The 20,857-nt window shown below is 43.2% G+C and overlaps 1 protein-coding gene across 5 annotated transcripts in view; it reads right to left on the bottom strand.

Annotated features, from left to right (window-relative positions):
• Lrch1 (leucine rich repeats and calponin homology domain containing 1) overlaps positions 1-20,857 on the bottom strand; it is a 200,575-nt gene that overhangs the window by 96,924 nt on the left and 82,794 nt on the right. For all 5 annotated transcript variants that reach the window (XM_028878101.2, XM_037208390.1, XM_028878107.2 and 2 more), the window contains exon 2: positions 14,569-14,713. In XM_028878101.2, coding sequence (XP_028733934.1) covers positions 14,569-14,713 — 145 coding nt within the window. The remainder of the gene's footprint in view (positions 1-14,568; positions 14,714-20,857) is intronic.

The following is a 20,857-nucleotide window of genomic DNA, read 5'->3' as shown; positions in this document are numbered from 1 at the left end:
TACTGTGTAGAATGCTCACCAATTCCGGAGCCAAAAGACAGGAATTCAAATCCCACCTCTGCCAAAACATTCATTTCTACCTACAGCTTTAGGTAAGCCGTTTAGTCTCTCTGGTTTGGCTGGCTAAAAACTGCACAGAGTAAGATCTACGTTGGTGTGGTAAGATGGTTCTGCAAGGAGCTTACCACCAATGCTGACTATCTGCATTGGATCCCCAGCACCCGCGAACCAAAGAGAAAACTGACTGCAGAAAGTTGTCGTCAAACCTCCCTCCATGTGCTATGTGGCTCATATGTGTACACACAGACACACATACACACCCACACACACAGAGGCATACGCACATGCACGCACATATAAACACTCAAATAAATAAATGAAAAACATATTTTTGAAAGAGCTACCTAGCATGAAATTCTAGATGCAAAAGTGCTTAGCCAGACACTCAATCCTTACATAAAAATGAAGCCATCCGTACCCAGCGACTAATATGGTTTATAAAGGAAGGTTAACGAAAGAGCAGATGTGAGCTTAACTAGTTCAATTGTCCTTAACTGCTAAAATGTCAGCTGTCTCAAGAAATGACTAGCAAGACAATCAGAAGCAGGGCAGGGAGCGACACTGCTGGAGACCTAAAAGGTGTAACAACTTGTTAAGTGTGTCAAACAGCACATTAAAAATGTGTAGGACTGGGGCTCGTCTTCCAGAGGACCTGGGTTCAATTCCCAGCACCCACATGGCGGTTCACAACTGTCTGTAACTCCAGTTCCAGGGGATCTGACACCTTCACACCAATGCATATAAAATAAATTTAAATAATTTTTTTAATGTGTAGGACAAGCCGGGTAGTGGTGCACGCCTTTAATCCCAGTACTCAGGAGGCAGAGCCAGGCGGATCTCTGTGAGTTTGAGGCCAGCCTGGTTTACAGAGTGAGATCCAGGACAGGCACCAAAGCTACATAGGGAAACCCTGTCTTGAAAAAAACAAAAAGAAAAAAAAGTGTGTAGGACAATTAGGAGAATTTTACCTAAGTTATTTAGATATTTTATGATATTATGAAGTTTATTGTATAATAATTACTAGTTTGGGTAAATTAAAAAAAGAAAATGAACAAAATATGATTCTATGTTTCAATCAGGGAAAACACATCCCAGTAAAAATAAATATAATCATTCAAAGACCTGCTGAGGAGAGACACACCAGGCTCTAATCCCAGGCAAGTCCTGTGTTTAGTCTGGTCAGGACTGGGCATGTTTCACAATGAGCTCTTCCCTGCCATCATCCCTCACTCCAGCACCTTCTTCTCTAACAAAACGTGAATCCTGGGATCTACTTCTAGGTCTTCAGAAGTCACAGAAATCATTAACCTTCACAGAACTGATAAGGAAACACCAGAAGCCTGAAGAGCTACCGGGTTGGTTCCAGGGTGGCCACCCCAGGCTCAACCTCTGCTGCTCCCAGCAGAGAGAAGACATCAACATCTGTACTGACTGCCTGCCTGTGCTGGGCACCTGGCCAGCAGGAAGCAGCCGTTACTTTAGCCAGGAAGTTTCCTTTTCTACAGGCTACCTCACCTGACTCTATTTTTATTCCTCGGTGTGAAATGTGTGCCTCCCACTAAAGCAGCACAGCTTGTCTTCTGCTTTACATACGACACCTGCTAGTTTTCATACTCACAATGGCAGGGAACAATATCCATAGAGAACCACTTCCTTTTCCTGCTTCCTCCTTCCTGAAAAGCCCACCCTGGCCAAGTGTCTCACCCTCACTTCCCTTAATGACTGAAGACTTCCCCTTCATCACAACACCCCCATCCCCACGTCCTTCATTCCCACAGGAATCTGTCTCCACAATGAACTACAAATGCCTGCCTTGGGGTTATCTCGTGATATTTTTGATGCACTTTAATTCTACACTATAAAGCTAAAATCAAAGAAAGACTATCTTTATGCTTAATTGTAGAACAAAGGTAGTAATGTGTTACATAATTTCTTCAATCTGAAAGGTTATTTACTGACTACTGTTGGGACTTTAACCCAGGGTCTCACGAGTGCTACTACTGTGCTAACTGCAGCCTGAATGTGACCCTCATTTGCAAACTTCAAATGCCTTGAAACTAGAAACACACAGTGATTATTTCAATTAAAACTTGAACCGTGTTCTTGAGAGCTATGCCAATTAATTTCATGGCCACGCATGTAAAAGGCGTGTTTTAAGAGGGTTAATGATTTGGGTTGAAAGGAGAACAGTATCAAAGCCAGACCCCCAGAACGAACCTTCCAAGCCACTCCTCAGAGTCCAGCCCCATTTTGAAGTAGCTGCTGCACAGGCTTTCAGCTGTGCATGCCTGGACCATATTTGGGTACCACAACTGCACTGGTTTCCCACAATAACAGTCCATCAGTCTCCTCTCGAGTATAAATAACTCACTGCTTAAAATATTCCATATTTTTACACCCCAACTGGGTAGCAACCACTGCTAAGCAATGTCCAGTTTGATTAGATAATGCCTCAACCTCAAATAATTTTTCTCCTTATGTCTAAAGTTCTTAAATTCAAAGAGGGTGGTATTTACTGTAAAAACTGCTGCTTGAAATCTACTTCATTTAAGATGGAACAAATGCTTAAAAATCAAGGGAGGTCTTCAAAAAGAACTCAATATCAGTATCACCAAGAATGTTAATTTATCTAACATTTTCAGAACCAACAACACAGCTTTGTAGTTATATGCTTGTGTGTGTTTACAGGGAGGGTGCTCATGTGTGTTCAGGGGTGCATGTGTGTGCATGTGTGCATGCACACATGTGTGTAGCAAGAGGACAACATAAGGAATTGTTCCTCAGGAGCCAGCCACCTTGTTTTTTTTTTTTTTGGACAGGGTTTTTCATGGGCCCCTAACTTGCCATATAGGTTAGGCTGACTTGTAGCATGAATCTTAACAGGTCTTATTAATAAAAATAAATCTGGAGCCAGGTATTCGGGTGACCGCTGGAAGATCAGAGAGGCAGAACAAGCCACAGCTACCTCACCTGGCCAACTTCTCAGCTGATCCTGTTTCCTCAGACTGGAAGTCTCTGTGTCCTTATCCGAATGGATTTCAGCTGAACTGTGCTGCTCGAAAGCCTAAAAGCTTAACCAGCCAAATGCTTCTAGTTTCTGGTCCTCACGCCTTATATATCTTTCTGCTTTCTGCCATCACTCTCTGGGATTAAAGGCTCGCTTCTTGGGATTAAAGACATGTGAGTCTCCATGCCTGGCCGTTTCCAATGCGGCCTTGAACTCACAGAGATCCAGGTGGATTTCTGCCTCTGGAATGCTAGGATTAAAGGCGTGTGTGCCACTATTTTCTGGCCTCTATATCTAGTGGCTGTTCTGTTCTCTGACCCCAGATAAGTTTATTAGGGTACACAATATTTTGGGGCAACACAATACTACCACACTGACTGGCCAGCAAGCTTTTGATAGCCAACCATCTTCTCAGCACCAGGATTACCAAAGCTTGTGGGTCATCCCTGTGTACATTCATTCTGGAATAAGAAAAGCAAAGGACATCCAGGAAAACGGCAGGAGAAAAGCACAGATCTTCCAGCAGGAGGCAATCAATTGCTGCACTGGTCGTTCATGATTAGTGTAAAAAGGGGTGTGGGAAAGGGGCCAAAATAATCCTGAGATCTCAAGCAGAGGCGATGGCCAAGTGTAAAAGCACCAACGGGAGCGGGAAAGAAGCCAAGATACACACGAAACGGGTGAAGTCTTGGTTACGTTTCTATGGCTGTGGTAAAACACCACAACCAAGGCAACACGGAGAAGAAAAGGGGTTCTTTGGCTGATGGTTCCAGAGGTTTAATGGTCCATGATGTGGGAGAGGACGCAGCAGGCAGCAGGCAGTTGGATCTGCAGCTCACATCTCTAACCACAAATAGGAAGCAGAGAGAGCTAACCAGGAATTGCCTGTGACTTTGGAAACCTCAAAGCCCGCCCCCAGTGACACACTTCCTCCAGCAAGACCACACTTCCTAATCCTTCCCAAACAGCTTCAGGAACTGGAGACGAAGTTTTCAACATACGAGACTACAGGGCCGTTCTCATTGGAACCTCTACACTCAGTTTATTTGTGCAGGATTTTGAGGTATAAAAGGGACATCCAAGAGGACCTGGATGGCAGGCAAAGGATAAGAGTTTTTTATGTTATCCAATGCTGTCTAGTAGGTGCATTGTTCCTCTGTTTAACTGCATTTTAATTCTATCTTCCTCTCTCCTCTCTCATTTCCTTTTGTGTATGTGTTTGTGCCTGTCTGTGTGTAAGTGTATATTAGTGATATTAAAGTATAGTCAATTTCCATGTCTTTTTAAAAGTCCTTTGGTTTTATTTATCTCTTTCCCTTCTCCCTCTGGTTGCCCACCTCCACTCCCCCATCTCAGCTTACTTCCACTTGGTCCATGTTTCCTTTTTTATACGTGTATTTTATCTCTGCTCTATTCATAGCAGTTCCCATGGCACTTCATTAGTTTCATGAACATTATAAGTCTCACAATTGAAACACATATCTGAAGATTTAACACCAACTTCCACAGAGACAGAAAATGTGTGATGTTTATCTTTCTTGGTCTGGGTTTCTCAAAATAATTGTTTCCAGCTCCATCTGTTTAGTTGTGAATTCCATAGTTTCTCAGTATCTGAATACCATTACACTGTATGACTCTAACAATTTTCATTATTCATTCATCAGTTGATATAAATCTAGGTTCAAAGGAGCCAAACAGATGAAGAATAAACTTGGGACTTTTAAGACAGGTCTTGAAGAAGCTGTAAGGTCCAAAGCTTTGGAAAATCTGGGTTTTAAGTAAGCGCTGGAAGAAAAAGGCCATCTAGACTTGGGAACAGAAGAAACAGAAAGAGGCAGAAAAGTCACCAGCAAAGAGTGGTCAAGGCCACAGCAGGAAAATGGCACTGGTATAATTACCAAACAGAATTCCGTTGTTTTTGATACCTCCTGAGTTCTTTTTCTGCTCATGAATCAGTACTAAGCTCCTAGAAACTATGGAAGGTACATGGACCCTTCAGCTTCATCCCTAACAGAACAGGCAGCATCACTGAGCTATGATCAACCATATCCTACCTGAACTGTGATCATGTTTTTCTACAGGAGTAAAAGCTGCAGAGCCGTCCTGTGGGGTCTCTGCAGATCTAAGTATAAAAGTCTGGTGACTTCCAAGGAATAAAGAGGAGAAGCTTCCTTTACCTAAGACAGCAATAAAGGATGCCTGGCTAGCCCTAAGTGCCTGCAGATGTCAGCACTACAGCCAGACACTCAATGGTCACCACACTGAAGTTAGGCTGATTTCCAGGGCACATTCTGGCTGAGGTCACCAGGGTCTCATGAGGAGTCATCACTTACAAAGGAGACAGCACTCAAAATCATTTGCATAAACTCCCTGTAGGGCTCTCATTCAAATTACTGACCACCTGAAGGCTAACTGACTCTCCACAGCGCACACAGGCTTTGGTTCTGCCCCACCACCCACCTTCAGGCAACAGGGCCCTCACAGTCCTCAGGATACTTGCTCCAAACGGAAAAAACCACACAACCTCCAGGAAATATTTTCCCCATCTACAGCCCGTGCGATGAGCTCACTGCTGTACAACTCTTTCACGTGATGACCGAAATCTGAATGAGTGCTCTGATCGCAGAGGGCACCGGCTCCTAGGCTGGGGACGCAGGGGGAAGGAGAGCAGGGGGAGGAAGTCCACTGGCACTGGGATCCTCTCCAGCTGCTTCCTGGCTGCTATGAGGAGAGCAGCCCTGCTCGGCCACGCCCTCCCCAGCAGGGGTCGTGCAAGCTTATGAACTGCTGAATGAAAAGGAAGCTTCCAATCCTCCTCCTGTCTCCTGGGGTTCTGCCCGGTTATTTAAGCACAGCAGTGGAAGTCTCAGTAACACACCAGCCTCACACGCCAAATGTGTTACAGTGGAAGAGATGTGAACCCCAAATTTAAAAGTCACCCACAACTTTCTTTACACACACACACACACACACACACACGTATATATATTCCCCCAGCAAGTACACAAGAATTATTCATGGAATTAATTGCACAGACTAGAAAGCAAATCTTGACCCATCTAAAGAATTTACACACTGGGAACATTCCCTGAAACAATGAATCAAATTCAAATTAATTTTAAAAGGTAACTTAAAATAAGGCTACAGAAATGTAAAGCTCGTTGGTCAGAGTAATACTAGAAAGTAGAGAAGATTGAAGGGTGATTTTTTAAAAAAAACAGTGCATATTATGGTTTAGGCAACTAGGCTTGGGCACCTGGGGTGGTGATCTCAGGAGAGGAGGAGTTATGGGTCTTGTGGAGGTGGGCGGAGCCTCATGGAGGTACTTTTAAGTCACTTGGGGCACATTCTGGAAGAGAGCCCCCTTTTGTCTGTTTCTTTGCTTCCTGGATCATGAGATGGGTGGTTTTGTTTTGTTCTGTCACACGCTTCTGTCAGGATATACTATCCACATCAGAGACCCCAATTTACAGAGCTTCCCAGTCTTGTACTGGAGCCTCAATAACTGTAAGTTACAATCCTACTACGTTAATTGTCCTTATAGTTGGTTTAGAAACTAGAACACTACATATAAAGATATCAGCATTCACCGGAGACTCTATGTACTCACACCTTGAAAGCTCTTACAAGAAAAGGGGAGTAAGGCCAGGCACAGTGGCACAAGACTATAACCTGGCACTGGGGGCACTGAGCCAGGAGGTATTGTCTTATCTCCGGCACCGTGGCTATACCTGAAGGTACTGCTATTTCAGCCAACAACTGCAGCTCCACAGTTACTCACCCAGTGGGATCTGCCTCCTGCCACTGCCACCAAATGCACTTTCCAACTAAATCTCTATTGTTCTATTTTTCAATAAGACTTGGGAGTCACAGGCTGGGGTGAAAACCTGCTAGCTCAGAGAGGCTGAGGAACAACTAGCTGACCTTCCCTCTTCACCAGTGTCTCCAATAAGAGACTCCTTCCACTCCGCAAAACCAAAAAAGACTGCCACACTCAAAGTCCCTCCCTACTACTTCCTGTGCATCCCTCTATCAGTCTTCCAGACTCCCTCTGAGTCTCTATGATTACTTTCTGCCAACCAGTTGCTAGCTCCGCCTCCTGGCTGATTTTATTTAAGTAACACACATGCACACTCGGGATTCACGGTGTTATCATATACCCCACAACCAGGAGGCCTGCAGGTTTAGCCAAAGCTTAGAAATGAATAAACCTGTACCCAAAACAGAATGAAGGAAACGATAAATCAGACCAGAAATGAGCAAAATAGAAAATAAAGGATCAACAGATAATATAATCGAAACCCAATTCGGAGGAACACCCCCATACCCCCACACCCACCCCTCATCTTCAATTAAAAATAATCCTGGGGGCTGGGCATAGTCGTGTATGCCTTTAATGCCAGCTTCAGGAGGCACAGGTAGGCAGATCTCTGTGAGTTTGAAGTTTGAAGGCACCCTGGCCTCAAGTTCTAGGACAGCCAGGGCTACATAGTGAGACCTTATCTCCAATAAATAAATAAATAAATAAATAAATAAATAAATAAATAAATAAATAACCTGGGGGGTGAGAAATAAATGCACAAACTTACAGTTTGAAGAATAAAAGGAGGAACTATTGCAACATTTCAAATACAAAGTTGTTTTTGTTTTGTTTTGTTTCCGTGTTTCCACACTTAGGCTGTCCCCTGAAAAATTCCCAAACAACTACTTCCAGGTTCATGAAACAGTTCTACAGAGCATGGAATACAGTGGAGATGTCACTCAGAAAGATGACAAGGTCAAAGTGCTCCCAATCTATGAAATGCCAAAGCAGGACACCCACTCATTTCTGTCACTCACATAGTGTCTGACTTGGGAAAAACTACCCTGCCTCACAGCTACTGCTACAAGGGCTGCAGAAGGGATTGTTCAGTGATGTCACAGATAAACGGTGCTGGTGGTGATGAGAACAACAATTATTTCCCAGATCCAGAATTTTCTCTCTCTCTCTCTGTGTGTGTGTGTGTGTGTGTGTGTGTGTGTGTGTGTGTGTGTGTGTTTCCCGTCTCTCAACTCATATACAGGAAATGTAGTGAGTTGCTTATTAATGAAATGGCAATGTTTCAAGGGGCTTTTATTGGTCTAGTTAGGAAAATAAATGCAATTTGGAACTTGCTCATTTGGGACCACAGAATAAACACTGAGAATTACTGTAAGTGAACAGAAATTTCTTCAGTGAATTCAGAGTGAGCATTCACCTCATTTCCAGAGCGCTCCTTTGGGGCACAAAGACCTTAACATCCCTATAAAGATCAGAAACAGAACTGAAAACAAAGCCAGCAAACTCAGACTGCGTCCTGCTGAGAGCACAATGTCACTTTTGTGTTGCTGGCTTTTTTTCCCCTCCCAATACAAACAGGGAGTTAAAACATCTGTGATCAGGTGTATAGAATGGAAAAATCCTCCTCAGGAGTCTTGCCAAGTTTGGGCTATGCTAAAAGGAATGGAATTTGGTAAGAAATATCCCATTAACTTATTTGTGTTTGGCAGCCTGCCAGCACAAAACAAAGGAGACAGAAATTTACACACACTTCACGCAGAATGATTCATAAACATATCCAAAAGTTCAGGGTCCACTGATTATACGTTTGACCATATTAACAAACGCCCGGACTTAGAAAAACCAAGGCTTAAGCTACATGGAGACAGCTGTGCTGTGTAGCCTGGATGTCCCAATGGCCTCTTTTACTTCTCCCACTCCATGGAAAATGGTTTCACTTAAGATTGATATCATCAAATTCCAATCTGGTTCACTGTGTTTTGGTGTCTCTGTGTATCTGCGATTTTATAAGATACAACATGACTATCATCTATCATAGACTAGCTGCTACACACACACACACACACACACACACACACACACACACACAGGTACACCTATGCATGCATACACACACAGATACACAAGGGCACACGTGCATGCCCACACATACACACATGCATGTGCACACATAGCCACACAAATGCACATATGCATACACATGAGTATACACACACACACACACACACACACACACACACACACACACACACACACGTTCTCATTTTCCTTTTGAATAGAGCTTCATAAAAAGGTAGGGATTTAAGTTTGTATTAATTGAGACAAAACCCTTTCCAGGTTCATACAAAGAGTATCAACTTTCCCATTTTCTAGAGTGAAGATACACTGTTTTGCCACATATGGCTTCTTCAGAAATGTCAGCGCATGGAAAAAGAACAATGAAAATTGATTTTTGTTTCACAACAACAACAACAACAAAAATGAAACAACTGTGCTCTGTAAAGCTGCCCTGACCCAGGGTCCCTCAAATACAAGAGTAGGTATTCTGAGGATTAAAGATTATTTCTGAGAATGAGTCCCAGAAGAATGTGGGGATACTGGTTATACGACCATCAGGAAGTTGGCTCTTTGTGCACATTGTTTAGCAGCCAAAAAGGATACCACAGGAGCAGAAGGCAGCCAAGATGCATTCCTTTTACAGTGTGATAACATTTCATGCAACAGACCAGCCTCTTCACAGGCAACAGCTCCAAACCCACTCCAGCGAAGCTGGGAAGACAGGGCTTCTGAGGAGCAATCCAGGCCCAGCTGGTCGTGTTTCCTCTGCGAATAGGAAACCCACCCCCCCTCGTCCTGGAAGCACTGATTAAAGAGGTTTAGTTCTTGCCGCCTCCATCCCCAAACTTCTCCGAGCTGGGCCCCCTATGTTCTCTGTTCTGAGATTCACAACACTCGCCGCTGCCAAGCCCTCCGCTCCTCCGGGCTATTCTCGTTTCTTATGGAACACTAACACCTTTCCAACCATTTAAAATAGATTTTCGGCTTCTCTGTGCGTTTCCCGTTCCAAGTGTTTGTTGCTACGTAGCAACAGGCTTGCTGAATCACTTTTATTGTTCTTGGCCACATTTCTTGGACAAAGACATTTTCTAACAGGAAGACAGGGGGCACATACACTAAACTAACATAACCTTTGGTTGTGAACACCAAGGAGCAAAGATGAAAAGAAGCTAGATGCTTCAAACACAGGCTACATAAACAGCAATAAATCAATGTTTTCCCCCAAATACTACTACATTTCCATCATCTGAGAGAATGCGGAAAACAGTTTCATGTTTTTAACTGCAGTTTATGGGGAAGATGCTCTCCTGTGTGAATTAATCCTGCCTCTTGAGAAGACATGAGGATCCTTAGCAAAACGCAGCCATGTGAAAATTGAAGATAACATAAGGAAAAAAGTATCCCAGCCAAGAACCTGGCTAAGCAGCTGCAACATGTCCCCACCCCGTTACCACCATCATCATCATCATCACCATCATCATCATCATCAATAACAGCATCACCATCACCATCCTCAAATATGTATGGCTGTTTACACTGCTAAAATCTACACGTTTCTCAGGGGGTGGAACCAATTTCGAACATCTCTCATAAATTCAAGGTATCTTTATATGGAATCTTTTCTATTTTAGAGTGTACAAAATTAGTAATTCCTGCACATGATTTATTAAGAGAGGGAGGAATCTAAACACAGCAAGAATGGGGCTGGAGCCGGAAGCCCCATTGGCGGAGCGTAAGCTTTCCATGTGCAGCGCCCTGGTGTGACCCCCACCACCACAGAAGCACAGCAGCATGGGGCCTAATTGTAAGTACAGAAACATGCGCTCTGGGAAGATAGTGTTGCACTGCTTTATCTAAAACGTCCTTCTTCCTAGTTAATAAGAGAGAGTGTGTGTGCAAGTACCAATCACCACAGAGAAGGCAATGTTCTCGTTGCTTATAAAGGAGATGCACTCAGGGCTGTTGAAATGGCTCAGAGGAGCCATCTACCATACCTGACGGCCTAAGTTCAATCCTTAGGGCATGCGTGGTCAAGGGAGAAAATGGACTCCCACGCATAGATATAAATAAATGAATATTTAAAATTGATTAAGAAGTAGGTAACTCGCCCCCCCACCCCAATTGTTAGAAATTTGTCACCCAAATACGATATCCCAAGTTCTTCCAGTTACCAGCTTGCATCCAGCAGAAGGGGGGGGGCAGTCTGAGTCAGGAAGATGTCACACAGACAACACAAGTATTGTGATATTGCTCAACGCCACCCCACCAAGGATGCCAACGGCACTGCCTAGACGAGGTCTTGTATTTGCAAGTAAACACATAGGGCAGTCACCTACGATTTCACAACTACAAACAAACTCTCAGGGAAGAGCTATGGCACGCTCTACCTAAATGGCTTCCAAGCCTAGAAATAGCTCAGGCTCCAGGGACCAACTCCTGACTCTCTTAATCAAGCAGGAATTAAAGATTATTTGAATGACATAATATAACTCTAGCTTCTTGGTTCCTTCAAAACTCGGTCCCATCATCCTTTCATATTCCCGTATTCATATCTAGACTGACTTCTATAGGAGGTTATCAAAAGTAACAACTTGTGCAGGCTAATTTTTGTCAGCTTGGCACAAACTAAAGCCACCTAGGAAGAGGAACCCACAATTGAGGAATTGCCACCATGAGACCCGCTTGTGGGCAAGTCCCATAGGGCATTTTCTTGACTGATGATTGATGTGGGAGGGCCCAGCCCACTGTGGGTGGTGCCACACCTGGGCAAGTGGTCCTCAGTTGTGTAGGAAAGCAGGCTGAGCCAGCCATGGGAATAAACAGCACCCCTCCATGGCCTCTGCATCAGCTCCTGCCTTGAACTTCAGGCCCGACTTCCCTCAATGATGGACCGTAACCTATAAGTCTGTGGTTACGGTCCATATAGACCCTCTCCTCCCTAAGTTGCTTTTTGTCAGAAAGGTTTACCTCCAGCAAACTAGAACATCAATATTTTGGGCTCTCAAAATGGTTCATGGGGTAAAGGCACTTGCGACAAGCCTGAGTTCGATTCCTAGTACCCACACAAGGCAAAAGGAAAGTTGCCCTTTGACCTCTGCACACATGCCTTGGCACATATTACTTCCCCCATACAAAAGAAATTTAAAATGCAACAAAATTAAAAAAAAATAATTATTATCTAGCTTTTTTGAAAGCTTAGAGAGTAACCATAGGCATTGCATACGAGCTCACATTTATCTCCTGAGAGATAAGAGACATTCTGTCTTAATTTTTTTCCCTCCTATCATGTTCCTTCAAAGAACACATGGTTCGGTGCAAGACAATAAGTCTCACCCATGTTACTATTCAAAGTAGGAAATATGGGAATAGAAAAACAGACAAAATTTGAAAATCGCCAATCAGACTGGGAGCGGAGACATCATGGTGAACGCCAGGACGCCATTTTAACAGTCTCTCCACTTCCTCCTTCTTCCCTCATGTAGGAATTCATCACAGAATGCCAACCACATTCCTTAGTCTTCGGCCATCACCAGCAACTTCTTTGTCTTTTTTTAAAGTTTTTAACTTATTTGTATTTTATTTTATGTGTATGGGTATTTTGCTTGCATGTGTATCTATACAATACTTACATCCCTAATGCCCAAAGAAGCCAGAAGAGGGCATTGGATCCCCAGAAATGGAGTTACAGACAGTTGTGAGCCCTTATGTGAGTGACAGGAATTGAACCCTGGTCCTCTGGAAAAGCAGCCAGTGCTCTTAATAGCAGAGCCATCTCTCCATCCCCTTCCTGTCTTAAAGAATTCTCAGGTCCATACTCCTTATATTCTTCCTATTCATTTGAGGACAGCAATAATCTATTCTCAATTACATGCAACTTAAAACTCATTAGAACAAATAACATTACTATTTTTTTTTAATGTAAGAATAGATCGAGTGTTTTTAGGATTTTATAGTCAACTATGTTCCAAAGTTCTTGGTACATATGGACTTAATAGATTGACATGAAGTCACATTGATTATGTATGTTGTTATGTATAATACTTATTGTATGCTAACTACTGGGGTAAAAAACCATCATAACAGGACAAAAATGGGTAAATAAGCAGAGCTGCATCTGCTTTGGCAACAATCACAATCTATGAACAAATCTCTTGGGGAGTCGGGGAACCAATTATCTCCAGGCACTGCTGTGTGGGTTCCCAGGAATGTCCAAGGGAGCAAGCTTCCTGCTGAGGCAGAAACTGCAAGAAAACTGAAGCTGGTCAGATGAACCAGGAGCCTGCAGAACTCACAATCAGACAGATGAATCTGCAGATAACCTAACAGTACCCCATTTTTCATTTTCAAAAAAAGAGGTTAAAGGCAATGACAGCTACTGCTAGGAATGTTTTCACCCTGAGGAAAACCATGCACTGCTATGAAACAGGATGGAAGCCCTCTTTGTTGTTTTTGGCTACAAAAAAAAAAGCAAAAGGCCCCTAACTTTTCAGGAGCCAACCAAAACAAAAGGACAAAACCAAAGGAACAACAACAACAACAACACTGGCATTATCATCTGGGATAATGAGTCCCTGTGTCTGGTTCAGCTGTCTTAGTTATGGAGCACAAACCTGCATGATGAGTTTGGGCCTACCCTTTACACACTGAGATGCTAGCGGCAGGAGAGAAGATTCCGGCTGAAACATGGGAACTTGTTTTCATTCAGATAGAAGGAATAAAACAACTCCACCCTCTCTCCTGAAATCCTCAACGTGAGATAAAGATTTAGGGAACCAAGGAGCTAGAATCTCAACAGAGCAGTCAGCTCCAAAGCTTAAAACCAAGATTTTAAAAGCATCACTTTTCTTGAAATGCTAGAGCTAGTCTGCAGCCTTAACGTGTTACATTACTTTACTGAAGATATAGTAAGGCATGCTCAAAGAAGAGCAGCTTAATTTAATGGGAATTAAGAAGGCAAACTGTCTATCTGGCTAGAGAGCTCAGCTGTTCTGCACCACTTTCTCTTTTTGTTTGGGGGTCTTTTCAGTTTTTGTTTGTTTTGGTTTTACTTTATTTTTATTGGTTGGTTGGTTGGTTGGTTGGTTGGTTTTTCAAGGCAGGGTTTCCCTCTGTAGCCCTGGCTGTCCTAGAACTCACTATGTAGACCAGGCTGGCCTTAAACTCAGAGATCCACATGCCTCTGCCTCCCAAGTGCTGGGATTAATGGTGTGCACTATACCACACTCAGATCCTCCACAATTTCCTTAAAGTGACTGAACTCACAAAGAATGGCTACCTCCCTTTCTCTTAAAATGCCTTAACTGCCATTCTTCTCCCTTCCTCCTTCAAAATCGACATGAATTCCTGAAGACAGCATACCAGCATCCTTATACACACCGTCAGGGAGAGGACAAGGATGCTATGTAAATATTCCCTTTTCGAACCTTGCCCAGATGACATGTGGGCAAGTCCAGCACCAAGAGCAATATGAAGGGCCCTATAAATTTAGGACATAGGGCATGTTTAATATTTCTGTGGTTTAACTGCAAGTATGATCAAGAATAGCAAAGACGACAGATGAACGTATCATGGTTCTGTGCTGGTCCCTGAATGCACGTGGTCAGAAGTTCCCAGTTAAACCTACCTCAGGTTTAAGTAGGTAAGCATCTGCAAATTAACAATGGCCTCAGGAATGACCCGGATGCAGTTGTGATACAGGTTAAGAATTTCCAGTGATACGAAATGGCACAGTTCCATCGGCACTTCCACCAGCCTGTTTTTAGACAGATCTGCGAGAAAAGGGAAAGAACGCTTTGTTAGAGCATCAAGACTCTTGTTCCTGCTTTCCATGCTATCATCTGAACTTCATCAACATTTCTGGTCTTGTGCCTCTGCTGTGATTTCTATTTCTTGGGCAAATTCAGAAGCATGTGCACGTGTTAAGGGAAACGAAGGTGCCGGTGAGACCTTAGGTCTCTGATTTGTGAATCAGGCTACACAAAAGGAGCTTTTGGGAAATTCTCTTAGGCAAGAATGTAACTCTTACCTTTTCACATATACAAATATGCACAGTTACCGTAACTATCCACTCAGGCTTGCACTCTTTATCCGCACTGATTCCAATCAGAGTTCCACTCTAATGTAGGAGGAACTTGTCTGTTATATCCTCTACAGACAGACACAATCAGAACTTTAAAAAAAAAAAACATTTTCTTCACCAGAGTACTTACAATGTATAAGACCAAGATAAACCAACTGTGTCTATTAACACCCAATGTGTGTCTGCCTAGCAAATACCAGTAAAGGTGGACTCCATGGCCAAGTCCACAAAAAACAGGGGCCATGATCTGGGAAGAGATGTGAACACACAGCACCCCCCAAATAAAATGATGCAATATCTTTAATGGAGAAATGTGATAACAGTAGACAGGACACCAAATATAAAAAAGATGCCACAGGTGTGCAGAGTGAAGCCCAGACCTGGAGGATAAACTGGAAACTTCATGAACTTAAAACTTCCCAGACAGCCTGAAGGAAGAGGATGAACTTGACTCATGAACACAATACTTAGAGGACAAAACAAGCTAGAACTCCACACCTGAAACACACGGCAAAGAACAGGAGACGGCAGCCCTTCCATTCACAAGCCAAACAAACTCATCTTATGCAAAGATAAGGAGATGCAATTGTCAGTAGGATGCTGAGGATGCTGAGGATGCTGAGGATGCTGAGGATGCTGCTCAGCAGGGGAAGGATACCCAGCCCTACAGCAAGAAGAACAGCACACACAAAAGGGAACACCAGGGGTTCCTAGCACACAAACAAAAGCGACCAACACTGTTTCAAATAAAGTAACACAAATTGCAAACCCATGAATGTTGTTGTTTTTTTTTTTAAACCTTTTATACTAGTAAATATCAAATAACCTAATACAGACACTGCCATGCTGAGAACATGGTCAATAAAGGGCTGTTAACTGGTGACATTTTAGCAGATCTAACATAATAAAACTGAGAGCGAGGAGAAACGGAGACCACACGAAGGTGTTGAAAAGGAGGAAGTCTAGGAAGGGTTGTACAGCTGGGGAGGCTGGTTCACCTTAGGAATACTGTGTCCCAGGGCTAGAGAGATGGCTCAGCAGGCTGACCCCCCCAGCCCGACCGCCTGAGTTCAATCCTAGGACCTACACCATCAATGGAGGGAGCTGACACTTGTAAATTCACTTCCGACCTCCGCACACATGCTATGGCCCTCACCTCCCCACTAAAAAGAAAGGTCAAATACATTTATTTCGAAGAAAGAGGGGCTGGAGAAATGGCCCAGTGCTTAGGAATACCCGTGGCTCTTGCAGAGGACCCAGATTCAATTCCCAGCAGCCACATGGAGTTCATAACCATCTGTAACTCCAACTCTAAGGGATCTGGCACCCTTTTCTGGACACCATGGGCACCAGGCACATACACACATGCAGGCAACAACAACCATAAGGTAGGAAATAAAAATAAATAATTCTTCAACAAAAAAGACTATTGGGACCAGCAGATAAAGCCTGGTGCCCGAGTTCCTTCTACAGGAGTCCCAGGGAAGGAAAGAACAGGCTACCACAAGCTGTCCTCTGACCTCCTGAGTCACAGCAGGAATGCAAACGCACTTACACACATACAATAACAAACATTTTTTTTTCAATGAGAATGAGGGCCAGGAAAGATGGCCCAGGAAGTAAAGAGGCCCTTAGTGGAACAACTTGGGATCTATCCCCCAACCCCCTGTAAAGATAGAAAGGTGAGAACCAACTCTGTAAAGGTGTCCTGTGTGTGTCACATGTGTGCTGTGAGCTGCATGGACACCACACACACACACACACACACACACACACACACACACACCTACCACTACCACTAGTAATGGACACATGAATACAGTTGCTAGAGGAACGGACAGTATGAAGTGGGTGGGCATCTCCTCCCGTTTGAGATGCCACCTGGGTTTCTCAGGTGACTTCAAAAGGTGGTCTAAAATTCCACTTTTCTTTTGAAATTCTGCTTTTCATTGTGAGTGTACTTGGACCCATTTTCCATCTTGGTAATTAGTTCTGTTGACTTCCTTATGTGTTCCCTGGGCTGCTTTCTGATGGGCTTCCTCTTAAAAGAATATTGCATACTGGAGACGTGCTCGAAGATTTTCGGTACCTCCCCTCCCCCACTGCCACCTACAAAGGTTAACTATGTGAGATGATACTGAACCTATTTGCCCGGCTATAGTTATCATTTCAAAATGTATTGTATATGTGTACATAGATCAAAACAGATTAGACACATGAAATACATCAATGTACATACACTTTAACCATTTTTTTATCAAAATACTTTTTTAGCAGAGTGAAATAAAAAAAAAAAAAAAAAGATATAAATATTAACAAAAAAGTAAAAAATAAAAAAAAAAAAAAAAAAAAACATAATGCACTGGAGTGAAACGAAAATCACTGAAGAAATTAGTCTTATACAAGAATAAAGAGTTCTCTGTTTAAAGGCACTCGAATCTTGTATGCGGTAGTGGGTGGCATCTGTGCTTAGAGGGTGTTTTACACAATTACTTAACTGTAAGCTATTTCTGGAGAGTTAAGAAACTAAAAAAAAAAAAAAAAACACTGCAGTTTCTTTCCAGACAAAGGCTCTCTGGCTAGATGGACTGATGTGGCTTCTCACTGTAAACCCTTCTGTACTTGCCAAGACTTGAAAGTGTGTGTGTGTGTGTGTGTGTGTGTGTGTGTGTGTGTGTGTCCAGATAAGCAATATATGTATCATACATATACTATTAAAATATGCAAATCTCTATGTATATAAACACACATCTAAAACAGTCTTCCAGAACGTCTGCATTCTCGATCTCACTAGACAATGAATTTGTGCCTTTAACTTGACAGACCGAAGTGACCGTCAAGTCCCAGGCACTGGATGGGGGGACGATGGGGTGTGAAGCAAATTTCCTGTCGTGAATGTTTAGAACCAAAACAGAAAAAAAAAAAAACCAATTCCAGAAGACATGAAGATTTTCGTGCGCTATAAAGCAGGAAATCTGCCCAGAAAACATATACTGCTGTTTCCTGCAAGTTTGGCTCAGAAAATCCCCCTGAAGTTCACAGAGACACAACTGTGACGTGTGCTGTGACTGCAGTGTTTACAGCACAGACTGTCTGCTGTCCTCACCTCTGATCTCCTCCAAGGTGTCCAGGTATGGGGGAAAGTTCAGCATTTTTCCTCCCATACTACTTCTGGGCAGACTGATCTACTCAGCCAGAAGACCTCTGTAGAGATGGGGTTAGTCCTACCTGCTGACAGGAAAGGCTTAATTCATCCTCATTTTAAGTAGGACCTAATATTTTCCTATTAAACTCTTATTTTGTTTGCTTATTTGCTTGGTTTGGGGTTTTTTGTTGATTTTCCTTTTGGGGATGGGATATTACTATGCAGGCTCAGGCTGGCCTAGAACTCACAACCCTCCTGCCTCAGCTGCCAGTGTTACCACCTGACCCAGGTCTGACTTATCAGGCTCATCTGAAACTGATGTGGTTGTGTCTGGTTTTGAGGCAGGGTCTCAAGTAGCCCAGGTTGACCTTCAACTCTCTATATGGTAGGGGTAGCCCTGAACTCCTGATCTTCCTGCTGGGTTTAAGGAAGATGCTGCTATATCTGGCTTATAGGTTTATGCAAAGCTGAAGAATGAAACCCGACCTCTAACCCTGGGCATTATGCACACTAAGCAAACACACTACCACCTGAGCTATATTAAAATTGTTTTTGGTTGTGAGCCTAGCCTTTAACGGCTGAGCCATCTCTCCAGCTACATAGAGAAACCCTGTCTCGGAAAAAGAAAAAACAAAAAACAAAAAAAAACTTGTTTTTAATTGGACTATTCTCTATATACCTTTTCAGAGATCCTTTCTCAAAAGGAGTTAGGCTATATATACATCATAAATAAAGTTCTAAACTATTGACCAGGGGTGTCCACCGTGACAAGGCCTTCATTGACCCCAAATAAGTAGATCTCCATATCAACCAAGCTAGTGACAATTTCCTTTGCCATGAGCTCCTGTATTTCTGGATTTGTGTCAGTTCCTATATTAGAAGGTTAAGACATCTACATGCTGCCTAAACTCTCCCAAAGCCTATACAAAAACAGCTGGCTTAGTCAGCAGTGTGGAAATTAAAACACAACAAGAGTTTGTTTGGGTTAATTAACTGAATGCTGAATTATTTACACACTCATCAACATTTCCTAAGTATATGCTTTCTACACAAATAGAAAACCACACACATTCAAGGAGCTTAAATATTTCATAGAAAAATGAGGTAAACTCACAACAAACTGTAACTCCAGATATTCCAAAATGTGCTTTTAATAAGGCCTAAATCGGGGGCCAGAAAGACGGCTCAGCAGTTAAGAGCATCTTTTACTCTAGCAGAGGTCCTGAACTTGGTTCACAGAACCCATATTGTGGCTGAAAACTAACTGTGATTCCTGTTCCAGAAGACTTGCATGCTCATACCCAAACACAGACATACACATACATAATTTAGAAATAAATAAAATTGTGTGTGTGGATATGTATGTTTTAAATCAGGAGCTGACTACTGCCTGCAAGAACAGATACAGCTGGTGACATCTGTCCAGCACACAGCCGATGCCTCATGCAAACCCTACATGGAACAGTACTGGGTCACTTGCCTAAACCACAGAGCTTGACCGTGCTCCCCCAAGAGACCACTCTTCTTCATGAAATGATGCCAACAAGACCAGATAACATATCGGTCTTCCAGTTTGATTTGTCCAAAATTCAACCAAAATATAGTCAATAGCAAGGTCACAGGGAAACAAACTCATGCCTCATGTACAAAAGGAAAGCCCTAATCTTGGTAGGTTTTCAAATATATGGCCCCCCTTTTTTTCCTATTTGCCTCTTAGCACTGTTTAATTCTCAACTTTGTCAGTGGAAGACAGAAAGAAGTGAACAACAACAACAACAACAAAAAATGGGCAGGTATGCTCCTCTGAGCTTTATATAAGCTAAGGGCAAATCGGAAGAGAAGTCTGCACTAAGGTGTTTGGACTTAGATGATGGGATTACAAAATCAAATGTGTTCCGAGTGTTTCCTGTTCCCTGAAAACCCAGAAGTAAAGCTGGAGAGGAAGAGGGCAGGAGGTGGGGGAGAGAGCAGGGAGAGGGGGGAGAAGGGGGTGGATGCGCAGTCCCAGCACTTAGAGAAACAAGACACGAAGTCCTAGAGTTGGAGGCCAGCTGGAGGCTACACTATCTACTTTCTATGCCCCCAAAAAAGAGGGGGGAGAAAGGGGTGGAGAGAGGGAAGGAAGGGGAGGGGAGGAGATGGAGCAGGGAAAGATGGAGGGGGGAGGAGGAGATGGGAAGGGAGGAGAGGTCCAGAGAGGGGAGTGGAGGAGAGAGAATGGGAGAGGAAGGAGGGGAGGAGAGGCAGAAAAAAGGGAGGGGGAGAGAGTGAATTTAGGACTCAGTTGTAATCAAAGGCACAGGACAGTGAACACTCCTAACTCAGACGCTGAGAAAAGGCATCAGAGCCCAAGATGACACTGACCCATCTCAGTGGTAACAGAATCACAGACACCCCAAAGTCTGAGCAATGGACGTTCTCCACTCAAAACACAGAAAGAACACGATGTCTAGACCTCAAGCACAGGTTAAGAGGGCAATTCATATCTTAATTTTGAATGACAACAAAAACCAGAGATGTACATTGGTGAAAGATCCTATAAGACCCGAGCCATTCAGAGATAAACAGACTTTTTTTTTTTTACAAGGTAAAGGGCTTGGACAAAGGATTTGTGTTTGTTTGGGTTCATTGACAGCTCTGGTGATTTTGTAAATATAGAGGGGTATCAGTGCATCTATTTCAGACTGT

The sequence above is a fragment of the Peromyscus leucopus genome, chromosome 9 (genome assembly GCF_004664715.2).
Source record: "Peromyscus leucopus breed LL Stock chromosome 9, UCI_PerLeu_2.1, whole genome shotgun sequence".
Lineage (NCBI taxonomy): Eukaryota > Metazoa > Chordata > Mammalia > Rodentia > Cricetidae > Peromyscus > Peromyscus leucopus.
The sequence above is the reverse complement of the archived record's forward strand: the minus strand, read 5'-3'. Positions and strand labels throughout refer to the sequence as shown.